The sequence below is a fragment of the Sceloporus undulatus genome, chromosome 1 (assembly GCF_019175285.1).
Source record: "Sceloporus undulatus isolate JIND9_A2432 ecotype Alabama chromosome 1, SceUnd_v1.1, whole genome shotgun sequence".
Lineage (NCBI taxonomy): Eukaryota > Metazoa > Chordata > Lepidosauria > Squamata > Phrynosomatidae > Sceloporus > Sceloporus undulatus.
This window is the reverse complement of record NC_056522.1, coordinates 216018127-216044359: the sequence shown is the minus strand read 5'-3', so window position 1 is coordinate 216044359 and position 26233 is coordinate 216018127. Positions and strand designations below refer to the sequence as shown.

Genomic DNA, 26233 nt, shown 5'->3' with positions numbered 1-26233 from the left:
GTGTGTGTGTGTGTGTGGTTTGCCTTCAAGTCATTTCCGACTTATGGAAACCCTAAGCCAAACCTACCACAGGATTTGCTAGGCAAGTTTCTTCAGAGGAGGTTTGCCATTGCCTCCCTCTGAGGCTGAGAGACTGTGACAACGTCAATCAGTGGATTTTCATGGCTAAGCAGGGATTTGAACCCTGCTCTCCTAGGTTATAGTCCAACACTCAAAGCACTATGCCTGACTGGCTCATGCATGAAAATATACAAAATTTGAATAGGTGATGACCATAAAATCTGCTGTGAACCTCAAAGGATAGGAGATAACAAATATGAATGTCACCTAACACTAAAATCCTATAAACATCTACTCCAAAGTAAGGTTAAGTGACCTCAGCAGGGTTTACTTCCAAGGAAAATAGGTACTTGGTTGCAGTTTAATTTCATTTAATCACCTCCACCCTTTTCCTCAGTGGATGCACTTAAGCATTAGGCATAAAAATAATGTGGACAAATGAATGTTTTAGATTACTAATATCTCCTTTGATCCTCTTTACACAGGAAAAACTGATTACACATCACCAGTCTTTGAGTACAATGTCTCCACTGAACAGATGATTTTAATTTTCTTTATTCTTGTTTGTCAACTTTGTCCCTGTCATAGAAAGAGTAAATGTTAGCACTGTTAAATTGGCTGATGTTTCTTCTTTACACAAAAAAGCATCTAAAGATGAGAAAGGGCTAAAACCTGATACGTCAGTGTTTACTTTTATGTTTTGCCCACTACTCATTTTGTTAGGAAATGAGCTAATCTTAATTACACTGAATGCTGAAGGTCACCAAACTGAATTAATGCACCCAGTGTCTCAGAAATGAGTTTTGTTATTTTTTTCCCTAGCTATAATTATGTCAGTGAAAATGAAACCCCTTTCCTTCTCTGTTATATTTCTTTTTTGAAAAAAAAGAAGAGAACACAAACACAATTAGGGGATTGGAACATGCAATTAAGAACTGCTTAACACTAGTCCACTCTAATTAATAAAGCCAATTTACACAATATGTAATCTTTTCAGATACTTTGTGCAGTCAAACGGTCTTTTGTAAAGGGTTTGCATCTCAGCATGCAAGAAAACAACATTTTCAAACTCCCGTTTTTTTCCTTTGAAGCAAAGGGTAAATGCCAAACAGTCCCATGCATGTTAAATCTGACTACAGCCATCAGAAGTTTTGGCATTTGGCTTTAGTGCTGGTTATATCCCAACTGTCCTAGGAATAAATGCTCCAATGTAGTCCAAGACCAATGTAGAAATGAACAAATACTCCAAAGCAATACAAGACCAAGATACTTTTAGAGAAGAAAATAAAAAGTGAATTTAAAATCAAAATAGAAAAAAGGAATAACAAACATACCTTTGCATTTGTTTGTGGTTTTATCCAAAATAGCTTTCGTAGATACAATTTTCCCATATCTATATTTTTTAAAAAAAGGAAGAAAGCAAAAAGTTATGTTTACAATATTCCACTTGCAATATTACTGTGCAAATGTGAATTTGTCAAAATATATTTATGTAAATTTTAATCTTAAAAAAGGGTGCGTGTGTAACAGTGATTATTTAGAAGAGGAGCCCAATTTTACTTCTATTTCTACCACCTGTACAGAGATCTGTACCAAAACAGATATGGTAGCATGAGGCAAAGGAGCAGAACCTTCTATTAATCAAAGGTGGAGAAACACCCGACTCTTTATCACATAATCTTACACCAGTATTATGAGTAAACTATTCAAGAAACTTTTGTATGATAAGAAAAGCACCAGCAGAAACATTATATCCATTCACTCTTCATCAGTGGTGATGACTAGTAGCTTTAGAGGAGATATCCAAAAGGCTGGGCCTTTCTTTAAAGTTTTAACTAAAAACTCCAAGTGGATTTCCCCCCTCTCCCTTCATGGGAGACATCAAGCATCGCTGCTTTTTCCTCACAATAAAGAGATCACATCGGGCAACATCCATTACTTGTACCCCATATTTTCTCCCTGTACCTATGTTACAAGAGAATTCATACTCAAAGGTTAATGGAAGATTCTAAGCCTGAGACCATCAGCCCTAGCTGGGGAAAACTCGTTGTCTAAAATTTTGGAAAGAAGCTCCCAGAGAACATAGACAATGGTAAGACACTTAAAGGGATCAATGGTCTGAGAGAGTACAAGGCAGTCTTCCTTCCTTCTACAGAGGCATTCACCAGACTGATGCCATGTTTCCTTTTACTGTAATTCTTGCTCTCTCTCTCTCTCACACACACACACACATACACATGTCCATAATACTCCATATATTCTCTTTGAATAACTTAGGATGTATCTGCATTGTAGAAATATGGCAGTTTGACACCACTTTAATTGTTATAGCTCCATCATAGAGAATCCTGGGATTTATAGTTTTGTGGGACACCAGACCTCTTTGACAGATAAGGCTAAAGGCAGGGGTAGGCAACTTTTTTGAGCCAGGGGCCGGGTTTCTGTCCCTCAGACAACTGGGGGGCCGAAGCCAAAAAATAAATAATTAAATAATTAATTTTTTTAAAAAAAAATATAAAAAAAACCCGGGAAATATAGAGCAAAATATTTTCAAGTGGAGGACTTTAAAAAAAATTGCTGATTTTTAAAAAAATGTTAATATAAATGCATGTTTCTGAGGCTTCTATAGACAATTGCCCCCCAAAGGCCCTGGCGGCAATCGGTGGCAGGACTGGGCTGGGGCCGGTCCCAAGGCCTCGCCGGGCTGCATCCGGCCCGTGGGCTGTAGGTTGCCTACCCCTGGGCTAAAGGCCTTGTAAAACCACAAGTCCCAGTATTCCATAGGAAGGGGCTACATCACTTAAAGTGGTGTCAAACTGCATTATTTGTACAAGGAATATGCATTCTTAATTTCACCTTAAGATATGAAAACATTTTGCACTTGTTGCTACTTTTCTAAACAGAAAGGCTGTATTTCATACAACTGTTCTGGGCAAAAGTGTATGTTACAGTGTTGAGACTGTAATAACACAGAGGAAGTTAATAAATATACAGTCAAGTAAGATGTTAGTCAAACATGTGAATTTGCTCATAAGAGTTATCTGTGGATTTTAGGGCTATGTGGCCGCATTCAGGAATAATTTATTCCTGAATTTTAGCCTGTATCTGTGGCTGACATTTTCAGAAGTTGGAAGTATGTGGAATATACAGTCATCCCTCCATATTTGCGGCTTTGATTATTCACGGATTTCATTAATATGTCTAGGTCCCCCAGTGCAACTCTGTGGTCAACTTTAACTAAAAGTTGCACTGAAAGACCATTTGTAGCTACTCCAGTGCCATTCTATGGTCAGTGTATGTTGGACATTGACCACAGAGTTGCATTGGAGGAGCTACAGATTCCTAGAGAGGTGTCCTCTCAGGTAAAAACAATGTTTTTGTTATTTGTGGTTTTTCCATATTCACGGGGGTCATGTTCCCCTAACCCTAGCGAATATGGAGGGACAACTGTATATATATTCATAGATGTAGATGGTGACAAGTAAAGCGTACATGACAAAAACACCAGTGTCCATGGAGAGAACACAAACCCTAGCGATCACCTCCATTGCATTATCTTCCAGAAAGGACCAAGGCCACTGTAATATGGTATCCCAACCTCTGCCCTGGCTAGGAGACCCAGGAAAATTGATGCTAAGAAATGCTGGTGTAAGTCCAGGCAAACTGTTTGGGTTGTATTATTCCAATCCACCCACTGGCATAAATCAGACACGGGAGCAGCCAAGAATGTTTGTCTTTGCAAACCAGATTGCAAAACTAAAATGGAATGAATCCACACAGTCAGAAATATCCAAGAGCACCTGGTGATGAGATGTAGAGATTCATTTGGGAATTTCTAAAGGCATTATGTAATCCCAAACCCCAAACTTAAAATCAATGTTTTACTGACAATCAGTTCAAAAGTAATAGCCTTCACCCCACCCAGTGTGAATGAATTACAGTTGGCCCTTCTTATACACTGATTTTTATACACGGATTCAAGCATCTGCAGTTTGAAAATGTTTCAAAAAAGTATAAATTTCAAATATCAAACCTTGATTTTCCATTTTTTATAAGGGACACTATTTTGCTATGTCATTATATTTAATGGGACTTGAGCATCCACAGATTTTGTTATCCACGGGGGATTTTGGAACCAAACCCCAGCGTATAACAAGGGTCCACTGTACTTTTACTTATAGCAGTGGCAATGTGTTAGCTTTAAAGGTAACATTTTCAAAGTATGTATGCAAAGGGATTTTGCAGCACCTTTGAGACTAATGGGTATGTCTTTGAATTTTCAAGGCTTGGTTTAGTAGATGATAGCACTGCATCCAGACTGCGGGCCTACTCCATAGTTTAATTCAGAGTAGGGATCTGAGGACTTCCAGTGGGGGAGGATGATGCTTGGATGTTCATGAGAGTGGTCTAGTTCTCAGGGGAGACTTCAGTAGTGGTTGTGGGCCGGGGACTCACTAGCAGCAGAAATTTTCCTCTGGGCTGGGGAGAAAATGTGGGATCAGCCATGCTGACCATACTTGGCAGGAGATTTATATGAAAACAAAAATGATGAAGAGAGATTAAACAGAGAATGGAAAAATGGGTTTATGGAGAAAAAAAATGGAGATTTGGAGATGGAAGATATGGGAGGAACTGAACAGAAAGAACCGAGGGAAGTGGATGCTGAAATTGGATGCTCTAATATCTTGAAAGGAGAATTGAAGAGGAAGAACATACAAATAGTAAGGAATTTAATCTTGAGAAGAGTGTTTCTCTAGAATATTTATGAAAAGAAAGAACTTTTGCATTGGAGAAAACACAGGCCCAGAACAGGCCCAGAAAGAGCGGCCAGAGGCTGCGATCGGGATAGGACCGCACCGACCACATGGCCTGCTCCCAAAACAGACTGCCACCGTGGTCCTAAACCAGGAGTTGGATCTAATCCACTCCTTTTTGATCAGGTCCAAATGACTGGGTTGCAGTGCTGGAGCGCCTTCTGGCTGCTTTGGGGGTGTTTGAATGTTGTGCCTCCAAAGTGGCTATAAGCTGCCTTATTTGGCCTGTGTGCTGTGGATGAATGGGTATATGTTCTCTAAAAAGAAGATGTAGATGGAGACAGAAGATCCAAGGCTATGAGAGTTGGTGTCTATGAAAAGTTGTATCTATTCAGGATCCTTCCTTCCTGGGTGTTATATGTTCAATGTTTATTGGGTTTGAATTTTAAAAAAACAAAACAAAACGTAAGTGAAATTTAAATTCAAGGGATAATTGTAATGGGCTAGTTTTATTTGGTTTTAGAGAATATGTAAGGTTTAGTCTTAATATTAGACATTAAAGCTGAAAAAATAATGAATGGAAATTATTGTATAAAATATAGTTGAATTACAGTAAAGGCAGAGAGAAGATCTGAGTGATGAGACAAAGTGATAAAGATCATTATTGTTTGTTATGATAAAAGAAAAAAATGCTAACATTTTTTGATTTTAAGAAAAAAGGAATTAACAATTGTTGGTTTTATTCATTAATAAGAGTGGAATACATAGATGCAACATAATAAATTGACTTTTTGAAAAAGAAAAAAAATGGTGACTTTCAGTTGCATTAATTAATATGAGCCTGCCTGCCTGCCTGCCTATCTATGAACAAGGAAGATAAAGAGGGGTTTGATTTAAGAGCTGAAATATACCTGAAGAAAATATAGCTGGAAGTAATCTTTTTCTTTATTATTTTGGTAGTAGTAGCTTTTATTAAGTTATGTGTAGTTTTGTGTTTTGAAGTCTGTCTTTGTTATTTGTATTATTCCATTCTTATTTTATGTAATTTTTATTGAAAAAAACTAATTTAAAAGACAGTATACAGATCTGAGTAAGATCTGTGCATTAGCTATACAGTGGTACCTCGGGATACGAAATGATCGGGTTACGAAATTTCCGGGATACGAAAAAGTTGGATTGGCAAAAACTGTTTCGGGTTACGAAATATTTTTCGGGTTACGAAATTCATTTCGGCGCGAAATTCAAATGCTGCAAAGTGCAGCTATAGGCTTTCCAGTGCTAACGGAAAAGTGTTTCGGGTTACGAAATTTTCGGGTTACGAAAGGAATGGCGGAACGAATTAATTTCGTAACCCGAGGCACCACTGTACAGATATTACATGATCTAGCAGAACTACAAATGGATCTCCTATCAAGGAGCAAATAGAGATGTGTTGTGGTACCAAGGAAGCAGAACAGCTACTCAAAACACAACTAAGGGAAAAGGTCACCATCCCATTATTGAAGTCACATCATCACTTCCTCCTTTGTTTGCCTCTCAGGGTAGTGGCAGACCTGGTCTGTCATATGAGTCTGCCAGTGACTCTGGTACTCATTCCTGCCAACATCAACAGTTTTAAAAGAGCACTGTTCTATTAAAAACATCTTCAGAGCTAATCTAAAGTGTCTTTAGAATCATAGAATCATAGAGTTGGAAGAGACCGCAAGGGCCATCCAGTCCAACCCCCTGCCATGCAGGAATCCTAATCAAATCATCTCCGACAGATGGCCAGCTAGCCTCTGTTTAAAGACCTCCAAGGAAGGAGACTCCACCACACTCCGAGGGAGTTTGTTCCACTGTCGGACAGCCCTTACTGTCAGGAAGTTCTTCCTAATGTTGAGGTGGAATCTCTTTTCTTGTAGCTTGCATCCATTGCTCCGGGTCCTAGTCTCTGGAGCAAGTGAAAACAAGTCAGCTCCCATATATGGATCCTTCCAAAAATTACTATAGTTGGTCCACTGTATCCATGATTTCTTTATCCATGATTCAACCATCCACAGCTTGATTTTTTTTTGAAAAAAAAAATATAAATTCCAAAAAGCAAATCTTGATTTTACCATTTTATATAAGGGGCACTGTTTTACTATGTCATTGTATTTAATGGCACTTAAGCATCCACAGATTTTCATATCTATTGTGGGTCCTGGAACCAAACAAACCCCTGTGAAAACCAAGTGTCCAGTGTAATACAGTTTTTTTAAAAAGAAGATATTGCATATTTTCTCTATTTTTATGTAATGCATTGATTTTTATTCAAAATCAGCATATTCATACACTTTGTTTCATAACACTTATATTTTTCATTAAAACATTACTGTTATGATACATTTCATGTTTCTCTTCCAATTTTTTTTTACATATTTGGTAGGAATACAACAGGATCTGAAGCCTTATAAAATCAGCTATCCTACCAACTGAATATCTAATTATCACACCAGTGTTTTTCTATTACACAGCATTTTTGCCATGGGGAATACAGCACTGAAGCAGTTGTACTAACAACACACACAAAAAGCCAGGGACTACTCTGTTAGGAGGTAAAATCCTTTAATCCACATTGATTTTATTCATCTATTACATCATCTGTTTATATACCCCCAGAGCAGCATACACATGCTATTTTACAGGACAGCATAAGCAATAAAATAAATAAATAAAATAATACAGTATGTAAATGTGTGTGAAGGCAGTTACATTAACTTACATCAAAGCTTACAGAATCCTGTTGTTAACTATTTCTTCTCCCTATCAACAACCCTGACCCAAATATTGTGGTTATTTGTGGCCAAGGTGACTTTGACTTATGGTGATCCTACAAATGATACACTTCCAAGTCATCCTATGAGCTAATAACTTCCATGTTATTAAAAGTCCTGCTTGGGTCTTCTAAACTCAGGGCCATGGCTTCCTTGATTGAGTCTATCCACCTGTGAAGCAGTCTTCTTTTTCAACTGCCATCTACCTTTTAAGCATTATTGTCTTTTCTAATGATGTATGTCTACCCAGATGTAAGACCTCCTGTGTTCAACTGGGCACAGTCCTAGCAAGGAGATGCAGGACTGCAGCTTTTGGCTTTCCATCAGCTGGAGTGGAAACAAAAGCATTAAGCCAAATCGTTCATAAATCATTAACCTGATACTATTTACAGAAAAGAAACTCATTTCTGAGGTGTAAGAAAATAATTTTAACAACAGCCTATGCTGTTTCAGCTCCTTCAACAAATGTTATCTTTGCTTCTTTCAAGTGCACATCACTCTTAAGCAACGTTAAACAGGGCTTTTTAGATCCTCTAATAAAGACATTGTCCCAGAATTTATTTACCATGCCTCAGAAATACAAACTGAACTAGATTCTCCTGATTTAAAAGAAATTGTGAATGCAAAGCCTCTGGGTGAGATCCACATCCTGGATGTCCCTTTCACAAAAATAGAAAAGAGAAAAGAAGAAAGCACTGGGAATATGTAAATAGTTTTACATTGCCCCAACAATCCAGCAGAAATGTAATGTCTAACCAGGAACATACATGGCTATAATATGCTGACTTGTTTCATATCATTCTTTCCCACTGCCCAAGAATGAGAGACTTACAAAAGAGAACAACAGCTCCTATAATAAATAGATAAGTATGTCTAACAAGACAGTAGGTAATACACATTACATTATAGGGATCAAATCTGAAATGTGGGGAGTCTGCTGTCCATTTTAGAACATGCGGCAAAGATGTCTTGAGTGTTGAAGAGTCTGTTTACAGTTCCCTAAATGTCTTGGGTGGTGCTTGCAGTATTTTGTGTATCCAACCAAGTGTGGTGGAATGGTTGGAGCCTATGGTTTTGAAATTTAGGATAGCTGAGCTACTACACACATTGGATAGCCTTGGGTAGTCAGCCTAACCCATCTCACAGATGTGTTGAGAAGGTTAAAGTAAGAGGATCCAAGTAAATCTCTAAATTTTGCACCACCTTCAAGAAGGTATAGCAAGGTCAGATTAAGGAGGCTGTGAATTCAAATGAACAAGTTGTGAGGGAGGGGAAATTTAGAAGTTCTTTAAAAACCACATGTGTATGGATGATGTCTGAATGATTGGCATTCCATAGCTAGCACCAATGGATCTTTGAAAGATTGGTGTACAGGTGAGAAGTTAACAGAGAAGTGAATTGGGCTTACAGCTAAAGAGCACAGGATGCAATTCCTGTTTAGCAAGAAAGAAACTCCTTGTTATTCCAGAAGCAATTTATCAAGTTATATCAATGCTAGCACAATTCCACACAAGAATTTTGAACTGTATCTGGGCCATTAAAAACAAAACAAAATGTGGTATCCCTGTTTTGTTTTAAAGAACCAACATGATGGAATAGCAGGGCAGAAACATTTTGACTCCTGCTCTGGGAACCTTAGGAAGTAGCATGGATATAATCTTGCCTGCAATATGTATCTCATACTTACTTCTAGGTGTCAAGTTTAAAATCAAGGTTAGAGGAAGGAAACTGCCTTGGATTTCCTGGTTATTTTTGTATTCTTGGCTCTCCTGCACTAGTAGTAACTTTTGACAGCTGCTCACAGAAATCTAGGACCATCACTGAAGATTTGGAGTTTGTGCACAAAATAAAAGCACACATTTTAAACCTTGCTCAAACTTTGGTGGTCTGTCTGGAGAAAGTTTCAATATTGATTTATTTTAACCAAAAAATATGCTTGCAAATGCTTTATGTACTAGGAGGGAAGAAGCAAGCTGTCCTGCATTATCCCCTCAATAAAGAGAAGACAAACGATCTGCTTGCAATTCTTTCATCCCATTATAATCCCAATAATAAGTGTATATATGTGTACAAGCTTGTTCACAGTGGAGACCCTACGAAACCCAACATATTGTAAGTGGTGGGGCTGAAGCTGAGACATAATGTTTTACAAAGAAAACCCAATACTTATAGACACATTACCCCATACAGCCTAGATCTGAGGCCAAGTGATTCATGACAACTCTCCGCTTCAGTCATCTTTGTGGAGGCAGGTTTTGTTCTAACTGGTCCATCAGAGATTGACAGAAATAAAAAATACTATCAGATGCCAAGAGGCATGTATTACTCTCATCTTTTAAAGTCTCTGCTTAGAATGGGTGAAGCAATTCAGTTTTAAGAATATCAAGCTCTTATTCTGGAATTAGGGGGAACAGCTTTAGGGGAAGAGAATTAGAGGAAACAGGCATGACCCTTCATTTGAAAAAAAATGCCTCAGTGCCTCTTGGTCACAGTAAGAGGGATGGCATGGACCTAGGAAAGAAATGAAAGAAGCAAAGAACTCACATATTGATGGATGGGACAGGCTGGTACATACTCTTGACACTGTCTCCAGTGCTGTCAAAGAATGACTCTGTGCAAGCAATTTCCCTACAATGCTCAAAGGATAGAAAGAGATACATGGTGCTGGAAGAAAAAAGGGAAAGAGAAATATAGAGGTTTGGGCACTGCATGAATGGCAATCTCCCTATCAGCTGTAGGTCAGAAAAACTACAGGGGAAAAAATTCTGTACAATTCCATTTTGGAGTATGTCTCAAATACATTGCAAAAGGTTAAAAATCACTGTGTTAAAGACATAAAGAGACCACCATTTAAAACAGATTATTGTCTATTTTAGACAACAGACTTCCCCTAAGCTGTACTCACTGGTCTCTCAGAGCTCTGTTTTTTCTTTCTACTTCTCCATCTTATTCTTTGAGAATGTTTAGTCATATCTAAAGCTTGCTATTCATACTGGCCTTTCAATGATCAATTAAATCTAGCTACATTGTTGCACACTACATTCAAGCTGATTATTATTTTGAATGGTGGGTTACATGCTATGTTGCTCATATACAGGTTTATCATTTAAACGAAGTATCTAAGCTCTAAAAAGTTGTTCCATCAAGAATGAGTATGGGAAAACATTTGAGAATGCAAAGGTACAAAGAAAGACAATAACTGGTATGATTCCACAAGCAGCCAAGAATTCACATAGCATTAATAAAGGCAGATTCTACAGAAATATTCATGCTTCACTTACACAAAAGATTGCACAAATAAATTACTTTATTTGAATTTTAATTTTCCTTGTGACACAGGCATTCCAAGAGTGGAAGATGCCTCATGGGCAGAATCCATTTTCTGCATACTGAAGGGGATTTTGTGACTTTGCATAAAATGCTTTCACCAAAGAAGAGACAGAACTGAAATCCAAAGGTGTTTCTATTTGCTCAGTCCCCTCTATAACATTCCACAACAACTGGTACTTTTCCAAAAGGTGCTGTACAGTCCTTTCACAACATCTCAAGATGACATGATAACTGATGTTGCACAAGTGTCCCCCTTTTTTTCCTGCACAAGTGTACACAAAATAGTGCTCCTGGTGCTTCTACCGACTGGAAGTAAAGTTTGCAACGGAAGCTGCACAGTAATTCATACAAAATGAAGGCCATGTGAACAACAGAATAGGAAAATACTTTAGAGATCAGGAAATGTTTATTTCCTCCTGTTTGTGGAGATCAAATATCAGCTTCAAAGAAATCTAACTAGAGTGCAGGGACCCATGCATTCTGTCAGCCTTGAATGGCTATTTTTGGTCACAACTGCCCTTAGTTGTTTCAGTATGGGGAATGCACTGCGATAGACTGAAAAGGAGAATTATTCCTATGGCCATCTCCAGGACATTTTGAATAAACACATCAAAGTGCATTTCCTAATCACAGCTATAAGATCTGTTTCAAGTTTATAGAGGGAAATCCAAAGTAATATTTCCAAAAGAAGACAGGCTGGCCAGACACATCAAAGCATATTTGTGTTATTTTAAGAATACTGTACTCGGAGAAAACACACAATGCATATGTCACCACCACATTCTGGTCACTGGGTTGGATCCAAAGAATGATGATTGGAAGGAAACAGTCACTTGCACTATTTTGTAACACTTGAGAGGTTAAACAGCACACATTTTACATGTAGAAGATTTAATCAACTCACAATGCTGGGCTAAATGGATAAATGGAGTTCTCCTATCTTTCTACAATGGTACAAGGGTTATGGAGTATAAATTACAGTCCCAGAGAGGACTAAAATTATTATTTACCAAAAATACTATGTTCTACAGAATATTTTAGGTCTGATATAAAAAGATGCTAATATTTGTATGTTTCAATAAATGCATTTTAACATCTTATTACTATTTGTTTATTCATTTTTTCAGTTCATTAATATGCATATACAGATACAGATTGCTATGAATAATTTATTAGTGAATGATCCAACTCTTGGTGAATTCTCGATATAAATGAGAATTAAGAATTATGGAGAGGAAGTCCAGCTCTAAAAGCATCCAGAACTAATTAAGCAATTGCAATTTGAGTTTTCCCTCTCCCTGCTATTCTTCAGGAGGCCATCTGAAACGGTTGATATCTCAGCAAAATTTTGTTCAAAAAACAAAGAACAAAAGAAGGATATATTCAAGGTTTTAAAAAAGGGAAACTATTTGATAAATACTATACATTATTCTCTTGACATCAAGTCTTAAGCCTGTTACTGGACGGACAGGGTTTATCTTGCTCATGAACAATTATTCTGTGAAAGACAGAAATATGATACATGGACAGCCATGTCAAGATTTTTAATATAATATAAAATAGAATAGAATACAATTTATATAAAGTAGCATTAAGAAAAATCATCAAAACATTTGTTTGCATCTTTCTACAGATTATATCTGAGAATAATACAAATTTGTATTTATTTAGTTCTAGGGTCATTCTATAGATGGTGAACTAATAATTTAATTCTGTGTATGTGCCTTCAGTTCATCTATTGACTTATGGCAGCCCCATGAATTTCACACTTTTCCTTAGGCAAGGGACAGGGGAAGTTTTGCCAGTTCCTTCCCCTGAATACAGTCTACAGCATCTAGAATTCTACAACAGGTTAAATAAAGCCAAAATTCAGTGTCATCATCACATCACTTTTACATCACATAGATTTCAACTGGAAGAATTAAGCTCATGTTTGAATCTTCCCAGTGGAAAATGATGAGTCTGAATAGTTATTTATATGCTCATTACGTACAGTATCACTTCATTAACTATGAGGCTGTACAGTCCAGCACTATGGAGCTGGCGATGGGATGGAGTGGGGGTGTGGTGACCACATACTGCATGCGCCAACTCCATCCCCAAAGTGGTATCATGCCAGGGGCACTGAGCCAGGGTGCAGGGGCTGCCAGGGCCTGTAATCCACTCACTGCCGGCAAGCCACCATGCCGATCTCCCTTTCCCCTGGGTGCACGCCCCGCCACCTCCGCTACAGCCAATGGCTGCTCACTTGCTTCCCCTCTCTTGCTGTCGCTCTAGAACTGGATCAGCTAAGCCTGCTCCAAGGCAATGGGGCTGAGAGAGAAAGCAGACCCCCTCTTTGCTCCCTCTCTCAGCCCCATCAAAATGGGGCTGGACAAACAGAAACGGTTCCAAGGCAATGGGGCAGAGATAGAAAGCATTGCCTTGGAGTAGGCTCAGCTGATCCAGTTCCAGGGCAATGGGGAGAGAGGGGAAGCAAGTGGGCAGTGTACGCCTGACAGGAAGGGAGATCGGCATGGCGGGTTGCCAGCAGGGACCAGATTACAGGCCCTGGCAGCCCCTGCACCCTGGCTCAGTGCCCCTGGACTGAGGGAAGGCCCCTTGCTAGCCCCCGAGGTGAAGTGGGTGCAAAAGAAGGAGATGGAAAGGATCGGAGGGATGGAGGGAGGAGGGGACTTGAATATCCGGGGAATTTCAAATTCGTGGGGGTCCCCGGAATGGATCCCCTGCAAATTCAGAGTGATGACTGTACTAGTTTTATGGAACACAAATCACCTATTGTTATAATTGTGGAAATTATAACATACATGCAAAACAAAAAAGCCAATTAAGAGCAACTTAATATGGGTCTTCCTAGTAAAACAAAAAATTATTTAGAAACTTTTAAGAATTTCAGGCTGTCACTACAGCTGTTTTCAATTGTATTTTAACTGATCAGATATTCTTGACACTCAGATTTTATGGCTAGCTTACAAGTGAAACTGTCTTACATCTAACATGCAGTTGGGATGGATTTAACCACAGAATCATAGGACCATACAGTTGGAAGAAGCCCCAAGGGCCATCCAGTCCAACCCCTTGCCATAAAGAAATATTCAAAGCACTCCCAACAGATGGCAATCCAGCCTCTGTTTAAAAACCTTAAAGAAACTCCATCACACTCTGAGAGAGCATGTTCCATTGTCGAACAGCTCTTACTGTTGGGAAGTTCTTCCTAATGTTTAGGTAGAATCTCTTTTCCTGTAGTTTGAATCCATTGTCATATGTCCTAGTCTCTGGAGCAGTAGAAAAAAGTTTGCTCTATCCTCAATATGACATCCCTTCAAATATTAAAACAGAGCTATCATATCAGGGAGCTGGGTATGTTTAGCCTGGAGAAGAGAACAACCTTGTAGCACCAGAGCTCTCTAACTGAGAAGGCTAAATATCTCACAAAACTAAAAACTCCAGACTTCCAGAGCATTGAGCCACGACAGTTAAAGAAGTTAATGCAACAAACTGCATTAATTCTGTAGTGTAGATGCAGCCTGGTACAGATAACTTCACACATGTGCCTGTTAAGGTGGATACTCTCATGTCTGCATTGTACAGCATGGACAAAGTTTTGAGGAACCTTAAAGACTAACCCCAATTAGGTTTTTATAGGTCAGAACCCATACCATAAAATGCATGAAGTGTTTAAGTATGAGGACAAGTACTTGAGTCCAGAAAGAAAGAAGGATATTTTTTAATTGCTGAGCCTGGTCAAAAGGTCAAGAAACCCAAGAATTTACTATGTGTTCATACTATTATACAGAAAACAAAGGAATATAAAATCCAATAAAATAAAACAGCATGGTAGTGAGTCATTCCTAACTCTGGTAATGAATAAGCATAGCAAGATCAATAGTACAAACACACACCTAAAAAGAGCCAATTACTTTCTGTAGTGAATTATTAAGCACCAATGTGACGGCCACAGAAGCAAACCTCACAGTTTCCTTTTTATAGTTTACCAAATGGGAGGATGGGTTCTGAGCTTGGATGTCACGTTAAAAGTAACATCACTTGCAACATGCTACTCTGAGAGGTACTAGTAGTCCCTTTACAAGCAATGGAATGATTGATGATGCTATTCAGTTTTATCATGTTACAAACAATATTTGCCACATTTACAAGTGGGGGAGGGATTAAAATGTTCTTTTAGGACATTTTGCAGAATTTTTACAAAAATACTGCAGGTCATTTCCTTATTTCTGAATTTCTTTAAAAAGAACTGAAAGATAATGAGAACATAGGCTGCATTCCCACTTACAAATAAATCGCTCTGCGATCCAAATCAATGGATCAGTTCAGCAGCGGAGTGTGGTTCACACTATATTTGCCCCGATCACATTTTCCTGCTGCAGAATAAAATAAAATAACCCACTTGTTGTTCATATTGACGAATGAATAGAGTCAAAATGGACCTGCTACAGCTGGCCAAAAGGCAAATTTAAAGCGATTCCAATCTGCATCTGGCTTACACTTGCGTGGAATCAATTTATAAAAAACACCCGCAGAAAAAATCAGTGTCAAAAAGACGTGGATTAAATGGGTCTAGCGCGTGGCCTCCCTCTCCGAATCGCTTCAGCGATTTGGTCCAAGTGTGAACCATGGTCATTTAAACTGGTTCAAACCGATTTGTGATCCAATTTAAAAGGCAGTGGGAATGAGGCCTTAATATACAATGGCACAAGTTACTAAAATAGTTCTGCAGTACTAACAGCAACTATTCACTGTAGTGATGGGTTGGGAAGGAAGACTTTCTAACAAGATCAGTTTTAAAAATTAACTTTCCAAGCTGTAGAGGGATGCACCAAATGTAACTAAATATTTGCAGACTCTGGCCTCATGCAATGCTTTCTACTGTCTAACAAAGAGAATTACCACAGTAGGTCTTACCGTCTGTGAATTGTCCCTGGATCGTTGGAGAAGTGCGTGTGTATGAACACCTGGCATGCTTTCTCAGCATCATGGAATCGACATCTCCCTCTAGCATGATGGAATCATTCAGGGAGAGTGAATTTCCTCTTAATGCAAAGTTTCCGTTAAGAGGAAATTCACTCTCCCTGAACGATTCCATCATGCTAGAGAGAGCTGACGATTCCATGACGCTGAGGAAGCATGCAAAGATTAGGCGATTGGAGGCGTGTCATAGACATAGACATTCCCTTGCTTTGTCTCCAACACTGATTTCCCACCTTTCCTGTTTATCTTGGAGTAGTATTTACAACAATTTACAACACTAAATAAGATTGCTCTTATAACCAGAGTTTTCACTGCAAGGTAGCTGCCAGAGAAAAACAGCATTTCAGCCTTTGTGATGAAGAAAATTCAGTCTCTAATCCATAAAATGTTCAAGTTTAAAAGGACAAAATATGTGGCTTTCGAAACATAGAATGGAATTCAACACAGAACTTTATGCTACTGTAGTGAAAGGATCAAGAAGAAATGCATTTTTAAAAATATATATCAAAAGAGCATTTCCTGCTTTAGTCTAAAGGAATTGCTTCCTTAACAAGCCAGCAATGGCTGCCTATGCAGACCGTGGTAACTGAAATATTGGACCTACATTGAGGTCAGGCTGCAGCTCTTCCTGCTTACTCTTAAAATCTCTGTAGAACGGAAACACTGGGTGGGGGACAAAGAGGGAAGTCACTTTGGAGGCCAAATTACTCTGGAAAAAGTAACTCGAAACCTAGTGCTTGAAAAAAAGACACCATAGAAAGTTTTCAGAAAACTATCAGAGTGCAATAACAGGACTGAAACCACAAATCCATGTATTGATTAAAAGGATAAAATGCAAACTAATGCTCAGGAGCAACAATACAAACTGTTCTCCCTACACACACATGCACACATACAGGCAGAAACACCCCATCCCACTCCTCTGCCTAAACAGTGAGGAGTGGGTGGGGATGGATTCAAACTTCATATGTATGTAGAGATTTTACTTATACCAGTGCTACTCAAAGTGGTGGTCTGTAGAGCAGTGTCATTCAACCACCTATTGCCTATTAGTCCACAGTGAGTTTCTAGAAAGCAAAAAACAGTTGTAGCCAATAGGCACAAATAATGAGCCAATTATTATCCTACTCCCATATTAGAAAAAAATGCAAGTTCTCCACATCAGATAGCCTGAGAAATACTATTTCATACCAATCAGACTAAACTTGCCAATACAGTGTTCTCTGACAGTGGTTATTTGAGATCCGACCTTTTACTAATAAGTTTTTCTCTCCCACTTGCCCCACATAGGACTTACTGAAAGTTATCGTATGTCCAAAACGCCTTCCTCAAAATATCTGCAATGATTGCCAAATTCAGATGCTTGTCCAGGGGGTGAGTGGAATGGATATGGGAGGAAATTCTCTTGGAGAATTCATGTTCCATTACTATATAACACTTATGGTTTATTACTAATTGAAATAGGAGTGAAAGAGTCTCAGATGATTATGATGATGATGGAGGAGGAGGAGGAGGAGGAGGAGGAGGAGAGAAGAGATTCACAATTGTCTTCCTTTCAGTTCTACCACTGCTTAATAACTATGCTAGAGATATCCCGGAGTGACTAAAGAATCAGTTCCAATACTCTTCACTAAGAAAAAAAATCTCCATGACTATAATGAGACATGAAGCCCTACAGTATTTGGCATCGGGTCTGGAATGGAACCCCAATGGATACGAAGGGACAACTGTATTTTCAAACCATAGTTGGTTGAACTTGTGGGTGTAGTATCTGGAGGGCTGACTGTATTTATAGTGTGTGTGTGTGTGTGTGTACACACACACACGGACACATCTGTGTGTATCAGATATATAAATATGTATGTGGCTCAGAGGGATGAAACAAAGGTTTGTAAAAGAACAGCAAACTATTAAATGAATGTTTTAAAGCAGGGGTAGGCAACCTTTTTGAGCCGGGGGCCGGGTTGCTGTCCCTCAGACAACTGGGGGGGGGGGAGGCAAAAATAAATAATTAAAAATTTTTTAAAAATTAAATATATAAATAAACCCGGACAAATGTAGGACAAAATTTTCAAATGGAAGACACTTTTTTTAAAACAATGGAGGACACGCGAAAAAATTTGCTGATTTTTAAAAAAATGTTAATATAAATGCATGTTTCTAAGGCTTCTATAGACAATTGCCCCCCAAAGGCCCCGGCAGCAATCGGTGGCAGGACCGGGCTGGGGCCGGTCCCAAGGCCTTGCCAGGCCGCATCCGGCCCGTGGGCCGCAGGTTGCCTACCCCTGTTTTAAAGGTACAGTTGGCCCTCTATTTTCACAGGGGATTTGTTCCAGACACCCCTGCCCCCGCAAAAACGGAGGGTCGCACTTATTCAAGCCCCATAGGCTTGAATGGAGCACGCCCCCGTGCTTGCGGCAAGGGCGTGTGCCATTGCAAATAGCAGAGATCGCCCCTTCGTGTATATTCAAGGGCATGGATCACAGATCCGCGCATCAGGAGGAGTGACTAGATTAAGCTGACAGCTATTTTTGGCTATCTTAAATGGGAACATTTGAAACAGATTTCCTTGGGAAGGGGCTAGAATTTCTGGTTGGAAAATTCAATTCTCTGTCCAAACTAATGCACTGAAAACCACCGGGGATGAGAATTCAACTCTGGCTTTCCACTTCTCCAGATGGTAGCCTTTAGGATTTACTGCTTAGTGGAGAATTCCAGTAATCTGGGCACTTGCCTTTATCCAGGAACTTCTGGGGTACTTCTTCATAACAACATATTAGCTGAAGCAAACAACAAACAAGCTTAGTGGATGAACCTGCTTAGGAACAGCATAATTTTGGGAAGAGGCCAAATAATTTTAGCCAGGAGAACAGGAAATGGTGTACTGTATCTTGAAACGTATTGACTAGTGTAATTATTCAGCTAAAATTTCGAAGCAAGTACTTCAATATTAGTTGCAACACTGAATAAAATTGTGTTTAAGCACATTTCTCAAGATCAAAACTAGATCCATGAACAATATTAAAAACACTGAAACAATTTACAGATATTTCTTTCTAAAGTCTGATTCAAACAATTACATTTTTGAAGGAGTCTCAGTCAAGGCAGTTTCTTTCCATGCCCTCATTAATAAATGGTGTTGCCCATTGCTATTCAACTGTCATAAATAAATATGTATACTGCTACAGGTGGTAGATGATCAGCTTCTGCACAAAAAGCATAACACAAACAACTCATTTCCTCAGCCTGCTTGTATGTCTCTAGTTCAAATATGCAGTGTGTATGCTAAGACCAAGAAGATATTAATGACATGCTACCAAAAGTACAGCATCTATAGGTTGAATTGGAAACATGCCATTCAGTTAAGACCAGTATGATTATCAATCATGTCAACCATGAAGAGGATTTCTTTCTGAATTACTACCTATATTTTAGCCCAAATACAATTCAGGTGTGCTGCCCCATGGCCTACCTGACATATAACACTCACAGGAACCTGAAAGTAGAAGCTTCTTTTTAGTGAGGCTGAGGAGAATGGAAAGAATTCAGACCACTTGGGGAGAGGGGCACAATAAACTGGTCAAGTTCTTTGAATTCTTCTTGCCTATTAAGAGTTTTAACATTGTGACATAAAATCTGTCTTCACTGGCACAAAGTATAGTTATCACTACTTTTGCCAAGAAAACAAGAGCAGAACAGACTAAATATCTGTACGTCACTGTCTTGTTGAAATAAAACAGTTTTCATGAGGGATCGAAACAGCAGCAAGGAAAGAAAATAAGAGATCTTCCAGGATAAAGAATTCCACATCATGGATGCTCCTGTTGCACTTCTAAATATTAGCTTTTAAATCATAAAAGTAATTTCAACTACAGAAGCAGCTGCATGATAGGTCTGTGTGTGACCTAGAGCTCTGGCATTCATCTTATTCAGCCACAATCCATCCAATCAATTAAAAGAATAAGTACAGTTCCTTCCCTCCCCATTTATGGGGGTCAGGGGCACAACTCCCCTCTCGTGAAAGTAGAAAACCTGTGAATATAAATAAATATTCCACAGAATTTCACTGGAGGACCTAGAGATTTTTAGGAAGAATATATTAATAAAATTTGCAAATCATCAAATCCATGAAAGGGAAATCAGTGAATGTAGGAGGCCAATTATAATTCTGCTGCTTCTCTTCAACAACACAATTCATTCCCTTACATCCATAAGTGCAACAGAATCATTGGCTTTTAGAAGAAACTGACGGCTATGTCTCCCTCTGAGTTAGTGGTCAGAATGACTCAAGTACAGGACATTCATGAATCAGTGAGTCAAGCAGAAATAAAGTAGACTTTCAGTTGTCTTAAAGAATGAGAACAGCAGCAGTTTCCTATGGGACCCCCCCCCCCCCCGGCCCATCTATTTCATTCATATGTCACTTTCCTCTTAAAATGGTACCAAAGACACAAGGTGACTCACAAAAAATCTTGATTGTATACTATTTCTCTAGAAGTAAGTTCCACTGAGAAGACTTGTATGGGGTGGTACTGTTAACATCTAATAGCAACAATACACATATGAGTGAAACCTAGCATCCCACCACCAGAAAGAACTGCAGGCCACAAAGAATACTAGTCTGAATGGAATTATAACACATATGGCTAAAAAAAGGATTAAGTTATGCAGAAGTGATGTCAGTGATACATGTAAGTGCATAATGATTTAGAAAATGTGTCCAGTTTTGGGAGACAGTACCTGAACAAGCTACTAAAGCAACAGAAAAGCTTAATAATTTGAATTTACAATTATCTTCAAATTCCATTTAGGATTTTGTAAAAACTGTCTACAATTTTTTTACAGTTTTAGTATTAAATCGGTTTTCTGAAGATTAGTTATAAATATTTTGTAGGTTTTAAAAGCACATATCTGAAAGTTTTAGTTTCTTATATTTCATGTACTACTAAGTCATTCTTTATAATGACCCTGTGACCCATCCATTCTGCCAGAGCACAGAGGGGATCTGCAGTGGTAATTGTACCCCTATTTTTATTTTCTTAAACTAGCTGCTTTTTTTTCTTTTTTAAAAAAGATTTTATTGATTAAAATACAACAAACGGTTATATACAACATATAAATACTATGACTAGACTAATAAACAAAAACCAACAAAACACTTAAAATCACTTCCCCTCCTTCAAACTGAAAACATCTGTTCTTTATGTGCTTTCTAAGTTTCCTACACTTTTTCCTGTTAAATTTTACAACCTTTTCTTTTTAACCGATATATTGCGTATTATTATTATTATTATTATTATTATTTATTAGTACATATACAAATTAGACATATAATTTGTTATGTTCAATTCTTAAATGTATCTAATTTCCTGTATTCTATACATTTCCTTTCATTTGTACACTCTATATTAACCAATATTTTATTTCCATTATACTGTATCATTTATATTCACATACCACAAATAAAATTACATTCTTAGATTGTTGTACGCTCACTTACACTTAGTCTGTTGTTTTCTTTGTTTTCCCTTCTAAATATCTGCCTATAGGTAGCCAAACATCCTCCCATCTTTTTTCATTACCTTCTCTTAACATATTTGTATGTTTGTCTGATTCTAACATTTCATACAGTTTTATAAACCAATCTTTTATTAAAAGTGCATCTTTACTTTTCCATTTTCTTGCTATTACCATTCTAGCCGCTGTTACCATATAAAATAAAATTTTCCCGTATTTGCTCTCCAATTTTGCATCACTTATTATTCCTAATAGATTTTTTTTTTTTTGGCATTTAACATATCTTCCGTTTCCTGATGAATTAGGCTCCAAAAGTTTTTAATTTTTTTGCACTCCCACCACATATGCATAAAATTCTCTAGCTGCTTTTCTAATTGCAATTCTATTTACTGTCTATATGAAATCCCTAACACACCTGTATAATAAGACAAGTGATGTGCCCCCGCTTATATTTTAGTTCATAAGCTTGCCAAAATCTTATGCAAATCAAAAGGGTTTTGAATAGAACACATGCAAACTAGCCATTATTAACCATGCTTTTGTAGCAGAATAAAGCAAGGCGTCCTAGTGGCGATTCTAGGGTTAGGGAGCGCGCACAAACCGCACGCTCCCTAACCCTAGCATGTCACAGTGGCGGTGTAATGGCAGCCTCCTGTCCACATGGGGGCCACCATTGTGACGTAAGCGACGTACAACGCATAGACGTTGCTTACGTCAGAAGTGTGCCAATGCCACATCTGTAACATCTGCATGGCATCCCAAGAAGAACCCATTTTTTCTAGTTTTTTTGTGGGTGGAGGGACACTGCGCAGTTTGATTGCTGTGGGCACCTCCAGCCCGCCCTTTTGGGGCAGTCGAGAGCTCCAAAGTTTTACATATTAGAGACAGGACATCATGTTTTAGTGTGAAACCCATACTGTAACAATATAGGTTTTACTCTATGACAATAACATTCCACAGAAGTACTATGCTACCAAATGTTCAAATCTTCGTTCAAAATATGTTCTTCGGTTTTGAACCCAGTAAATGCTTCCATGCCAAGTTCCCCTGGAAGATTTAATATGACAATTTCAAAATGCAAAGGACTGTATGAAACTACCTAAAGAAAAATCCAATTCAACAGAGTTAAAAAAATCATTCTCCAGTCTCAACATCTGTTTCTGAAAAAGTAGCAGAAATTGGAATTGAGTTACCTAACAAAGAACTGAACTGGTAAACCTGTGTTTCAAAATAGGATAACCAATTGAAAATACTCTATTCTAGTTATAAATCCACTAATGCGAATTTGAAAACATATTCTCCCAGGCTGAATGCTGAGTGTCTGACATACAATATATTGAAGTATGTTCCAATATGGCAAGTTAGATAAATAAAGATAGCAAATGGAAGTTGGACCACATATGAATCAAGAATGGCAACAACTCTTCTCCAATGAAGCCACCATCCCCACATCAATCTATAAAGAAGTGTACAAGCTAATACAAAAAGTATGCAAAATTTCAGCTGTACAGTCACTGATAAAAGCTTTCTCAAGCAGCTTCCAAGAAAAAGAAGAAGAATTATCAAAAATGAAAACATGTTCAAGTTTATCACTGGCAGTACTCTATGCCAAAACTGAGCTGAATACTGTACAGTGAATACAGTGAAATGAGATACTTTTGGAACCAAACTGATGCTGACACATATGATCTACGCAAGTACATAAATTTTTTCAAGTCATCTCTATTAAAACTGTACTTGATAGTTAGTTGTTTACATCTATCTGAAATGGTGGTCACAGTGATGTACACAATACACTTTCACAGAAGTGAAACCAAAAGTCATTAATTTGCTGAAGATCAGGTTCATTTAGAACAGCGTACAAGACGAGGGGGTGAAACAGTTGGGTGTGGGCACTAATCCTCCCACCCCAGCAGAAGACACTAATCCTCTTTTGCATACCCTCCCACCCTGAGGCCTGCCATTAGCAACAGAACAATACACATGCAAATCACTCCTGCCTTTCTAGGTTCACACAGTATATATACCCAACCCCTTTCCAGGCCAGCATTCTCTGAAGATGCCAGCCACACAGATGCTGGTGAAACATCAGGAATAAACTCTTATAGAACATGGCCACACAGCCCGAAAAACCCACAAAAAACTTAAGTCAACTATTTGAGATCTCCCTGAGAAGAATTCTACATACTGTTTTTCATATTTCCTGACTGACTCAGTATAAACTCAATGGGTAAGATCCAAAGAAATTTGAGGAGAAAGTACTAAGTGCCAATAGTACTATTCTACATATGCCAATAGAAGAGCTCACACTAGAATACACAAGGACTTTAATAGACAGGCTCTGTTGTAGTTCTTATGATTCTACATGTGCAAACCCTTGTGCTTGTGGAACATCAGAAATGGAGTGGGTTACTTTTTTCATGTGACACACTATGCAAAGCATAAAACAATCCTTCCATGGCTATAATATAGGTTTTGCAAATCAAAAGGACACTTGTGGACCCAAAGCAACACAATCAAAAACTTACATAATGAGCAGTACAAATGTGTGGTAGCTTTTACACCAAAGACTAGATTATCAAGCTAAGAGAATCCCTTTCCAACAAAGTATACCAACAGTAGCCTTATGCAGATAGACAAACACAGGCCCTTCCAAGTGAGTTGCCTGCCAGATGCACAATTAAAGATGCTCTGAAACATGCCACGGGTGAGCTCAAATGCTTGGCTTTCTACCCTCTCTCTCTCTCTCTCTCTCTCTCTATATATATATATATATGTAATGAGTATAAAATGAATGTATCTTCTCCCTTTCCTATTTGCATCCTCTGGACTAAAAAAAAAGGGGGGGTATACAGAAAGGAGATAGAAGAAGTAGCCAGTCTTTTAGTGGAAAATTTCTAGGTGGCCAGCATTTTCCAGTGTTCAAAAAGATGAACAAAATTGTCTCTTCTTCCCTGAAATTCTACTATAGGAAAACTGGGGTAGTAAGTGTCCAGGACTCCATTCAGTTCTCATACAGAAACAAGCCCCTGTGTTCAGAATACTTTTGTTCTGTTTGACTTTTGCATCAGTTTGCTGAGGTCTCAAACTTCAAGCAAAAATAAAACAAGAAAAAGCAGATTGAACAAGACTAAGGTCTGCCTGTGCTCTGATGTAAAACAACCAACTTTAATATAAGGTATTTCTCAATCCACTTTCAAGATGCATACTTACGGTTGGCATAATTTTACTAAGTCTTGGTCGGTGGTGTTTGGAGGCAGCCCTCTGATGTAAAGGTTTGTTTTACTTAATTGATCCCATCCTGAGTTGCTGCTGCTGCTGCTGCTGTTGTTATTGCTGCTGGTGATGCTGGGGCTGGGAGGAGCCATTGGGTGCGCAGGCACAATCGGCTGCTGCAAAGTAAACAAAGAAGGATCAGCTGAAAGAACAGGGAGCACATGCAACAGAAAATTCACAACACTTTCAGGAGCATCTGATTGTGCTGAAAACAACAGAATATGGGGTTCTAACTGTATTTTCCAGATATGCTCATTTCCATAGTGCTCATGGGCATGTCATGGTGCAAATAGATTTCAGCAGAACTCCATTGCTCATACTGCTGTATCAGCTATATAGCATTCTTTATGATGCTGTGGGAATTGTTGCCATCCTCCAGATGCTGTCAAATTCCAACTCTCCCCACACTGGCTATGTTGGCTAGGACTGCTGAGAGTTGCATTCCAGGAACATCTGGAGGGGTACATAATCTGTTCTCAGAAACAGGCAGATACACTTTAAGATGATAATGTCCAATTCAAAAGGCCCTGAGAAATGTTATTGGCCTTATACCAATGGCGCACTGTATAGATTAAAAGAATGAAGGAATATGCATCTATTATGGTCAAGTAAATCTGGCTACCTTGAAGAAGTTGTTTAAGTGTCACTTCAGATTGGGCTGAGGATACCTATACAGTGGACCCTTGTTATACGCTGGGGTTTGGTTCCAAGATCCCCTGTGGATAACAAAATCCGTGGATGCTCAAGTCCCATTAGATATAATGATATAGCAAAATGGTGTCCCTTATAAAAAATGGAAAATCAAGGTTTGATATTTGAAATTTATATTTTTTGAACATTTTCAAACCATGGATGCTCAAATCCATGTATTTTTTAAAAATAATAATAACCTCAAAAATTGTTTGTTTATTTGTTTGTTTAAACAACCAATGTGCAGGACTACACCAAAGTAAATCAGAAAATTAAGTAGAAAAATGCAGTTCAGATGTTAACAGCACTACCTTAAAAGGATTTGTCCTTTAAAAAGTGTTCTTTTAACACCAGTTATTTTGGTTGAACCTATGTTAGATGAAGGATTTGTCTCTGAATGGAATTTCTTGCACTAAAAACATAAAGCGATTAAAAAGAAACAACTGACACTGGATACTGATTTAATGATGAACAACTGCCAATAAACCATTAAAGCTAAAATGTTTCAATTCAAACAGTTGTTGTTCCAGTAAGAGGGTTGGAAAATACTAATAACAGCCACACTTTAACCAAAAAACAAGACAAAACAAAAACAATTAAAAGAGGAGGTTTTTTTTTTTAAGAAGCCATTTGGTTTAAAATATACAACTCTGCTTTTACCTTCATTATTATTGTTTTTAATGATTTTACACTTTTAAAAATTTAATGGTGTTTTAATATGACAATAGGTTTCATTTTGTTTTTAATGTCCTTAGCTTTAGTGCGCTTTGCTAATATGTTGCTTTACAAAAAATATTGATTATTATTTTTACTTTCACATTC

The 26233-nt window shown here is 38.2% G+C and overlaps 1 protein-coding gene across 4 annotated transcripts in view; it reads right to left on the bottom strand.

The window, feature by feature from the left end:
* RBMS1 (RNA binding motif single stranded interacting protein 1) overlaps window positions 1-26233 on the bottom strand; it is a 186620-nt gene that overhangs the window by 51674 nt on the left and 108713 nt on the right. For all 4 annotated transcript variants that reach the window (XM_042459747.1, XM_042459831.1, XM_042459664.1 and 1 more), the window contains exons 2-3: window positions 24659-24837; window positions 1395-1453 (exon numbers count right to left, since the gene is read on the bottom strand). In XM_042459747.1, the coding sequence (XP_042315681.1) occupies window positions 1395-1453; window positions 24659-24837 (238 nt within the window). The remainder of the gene's footprint in view (window positions 1-1394; window positions 1454-24658; window positions 24838-26233) is intronic.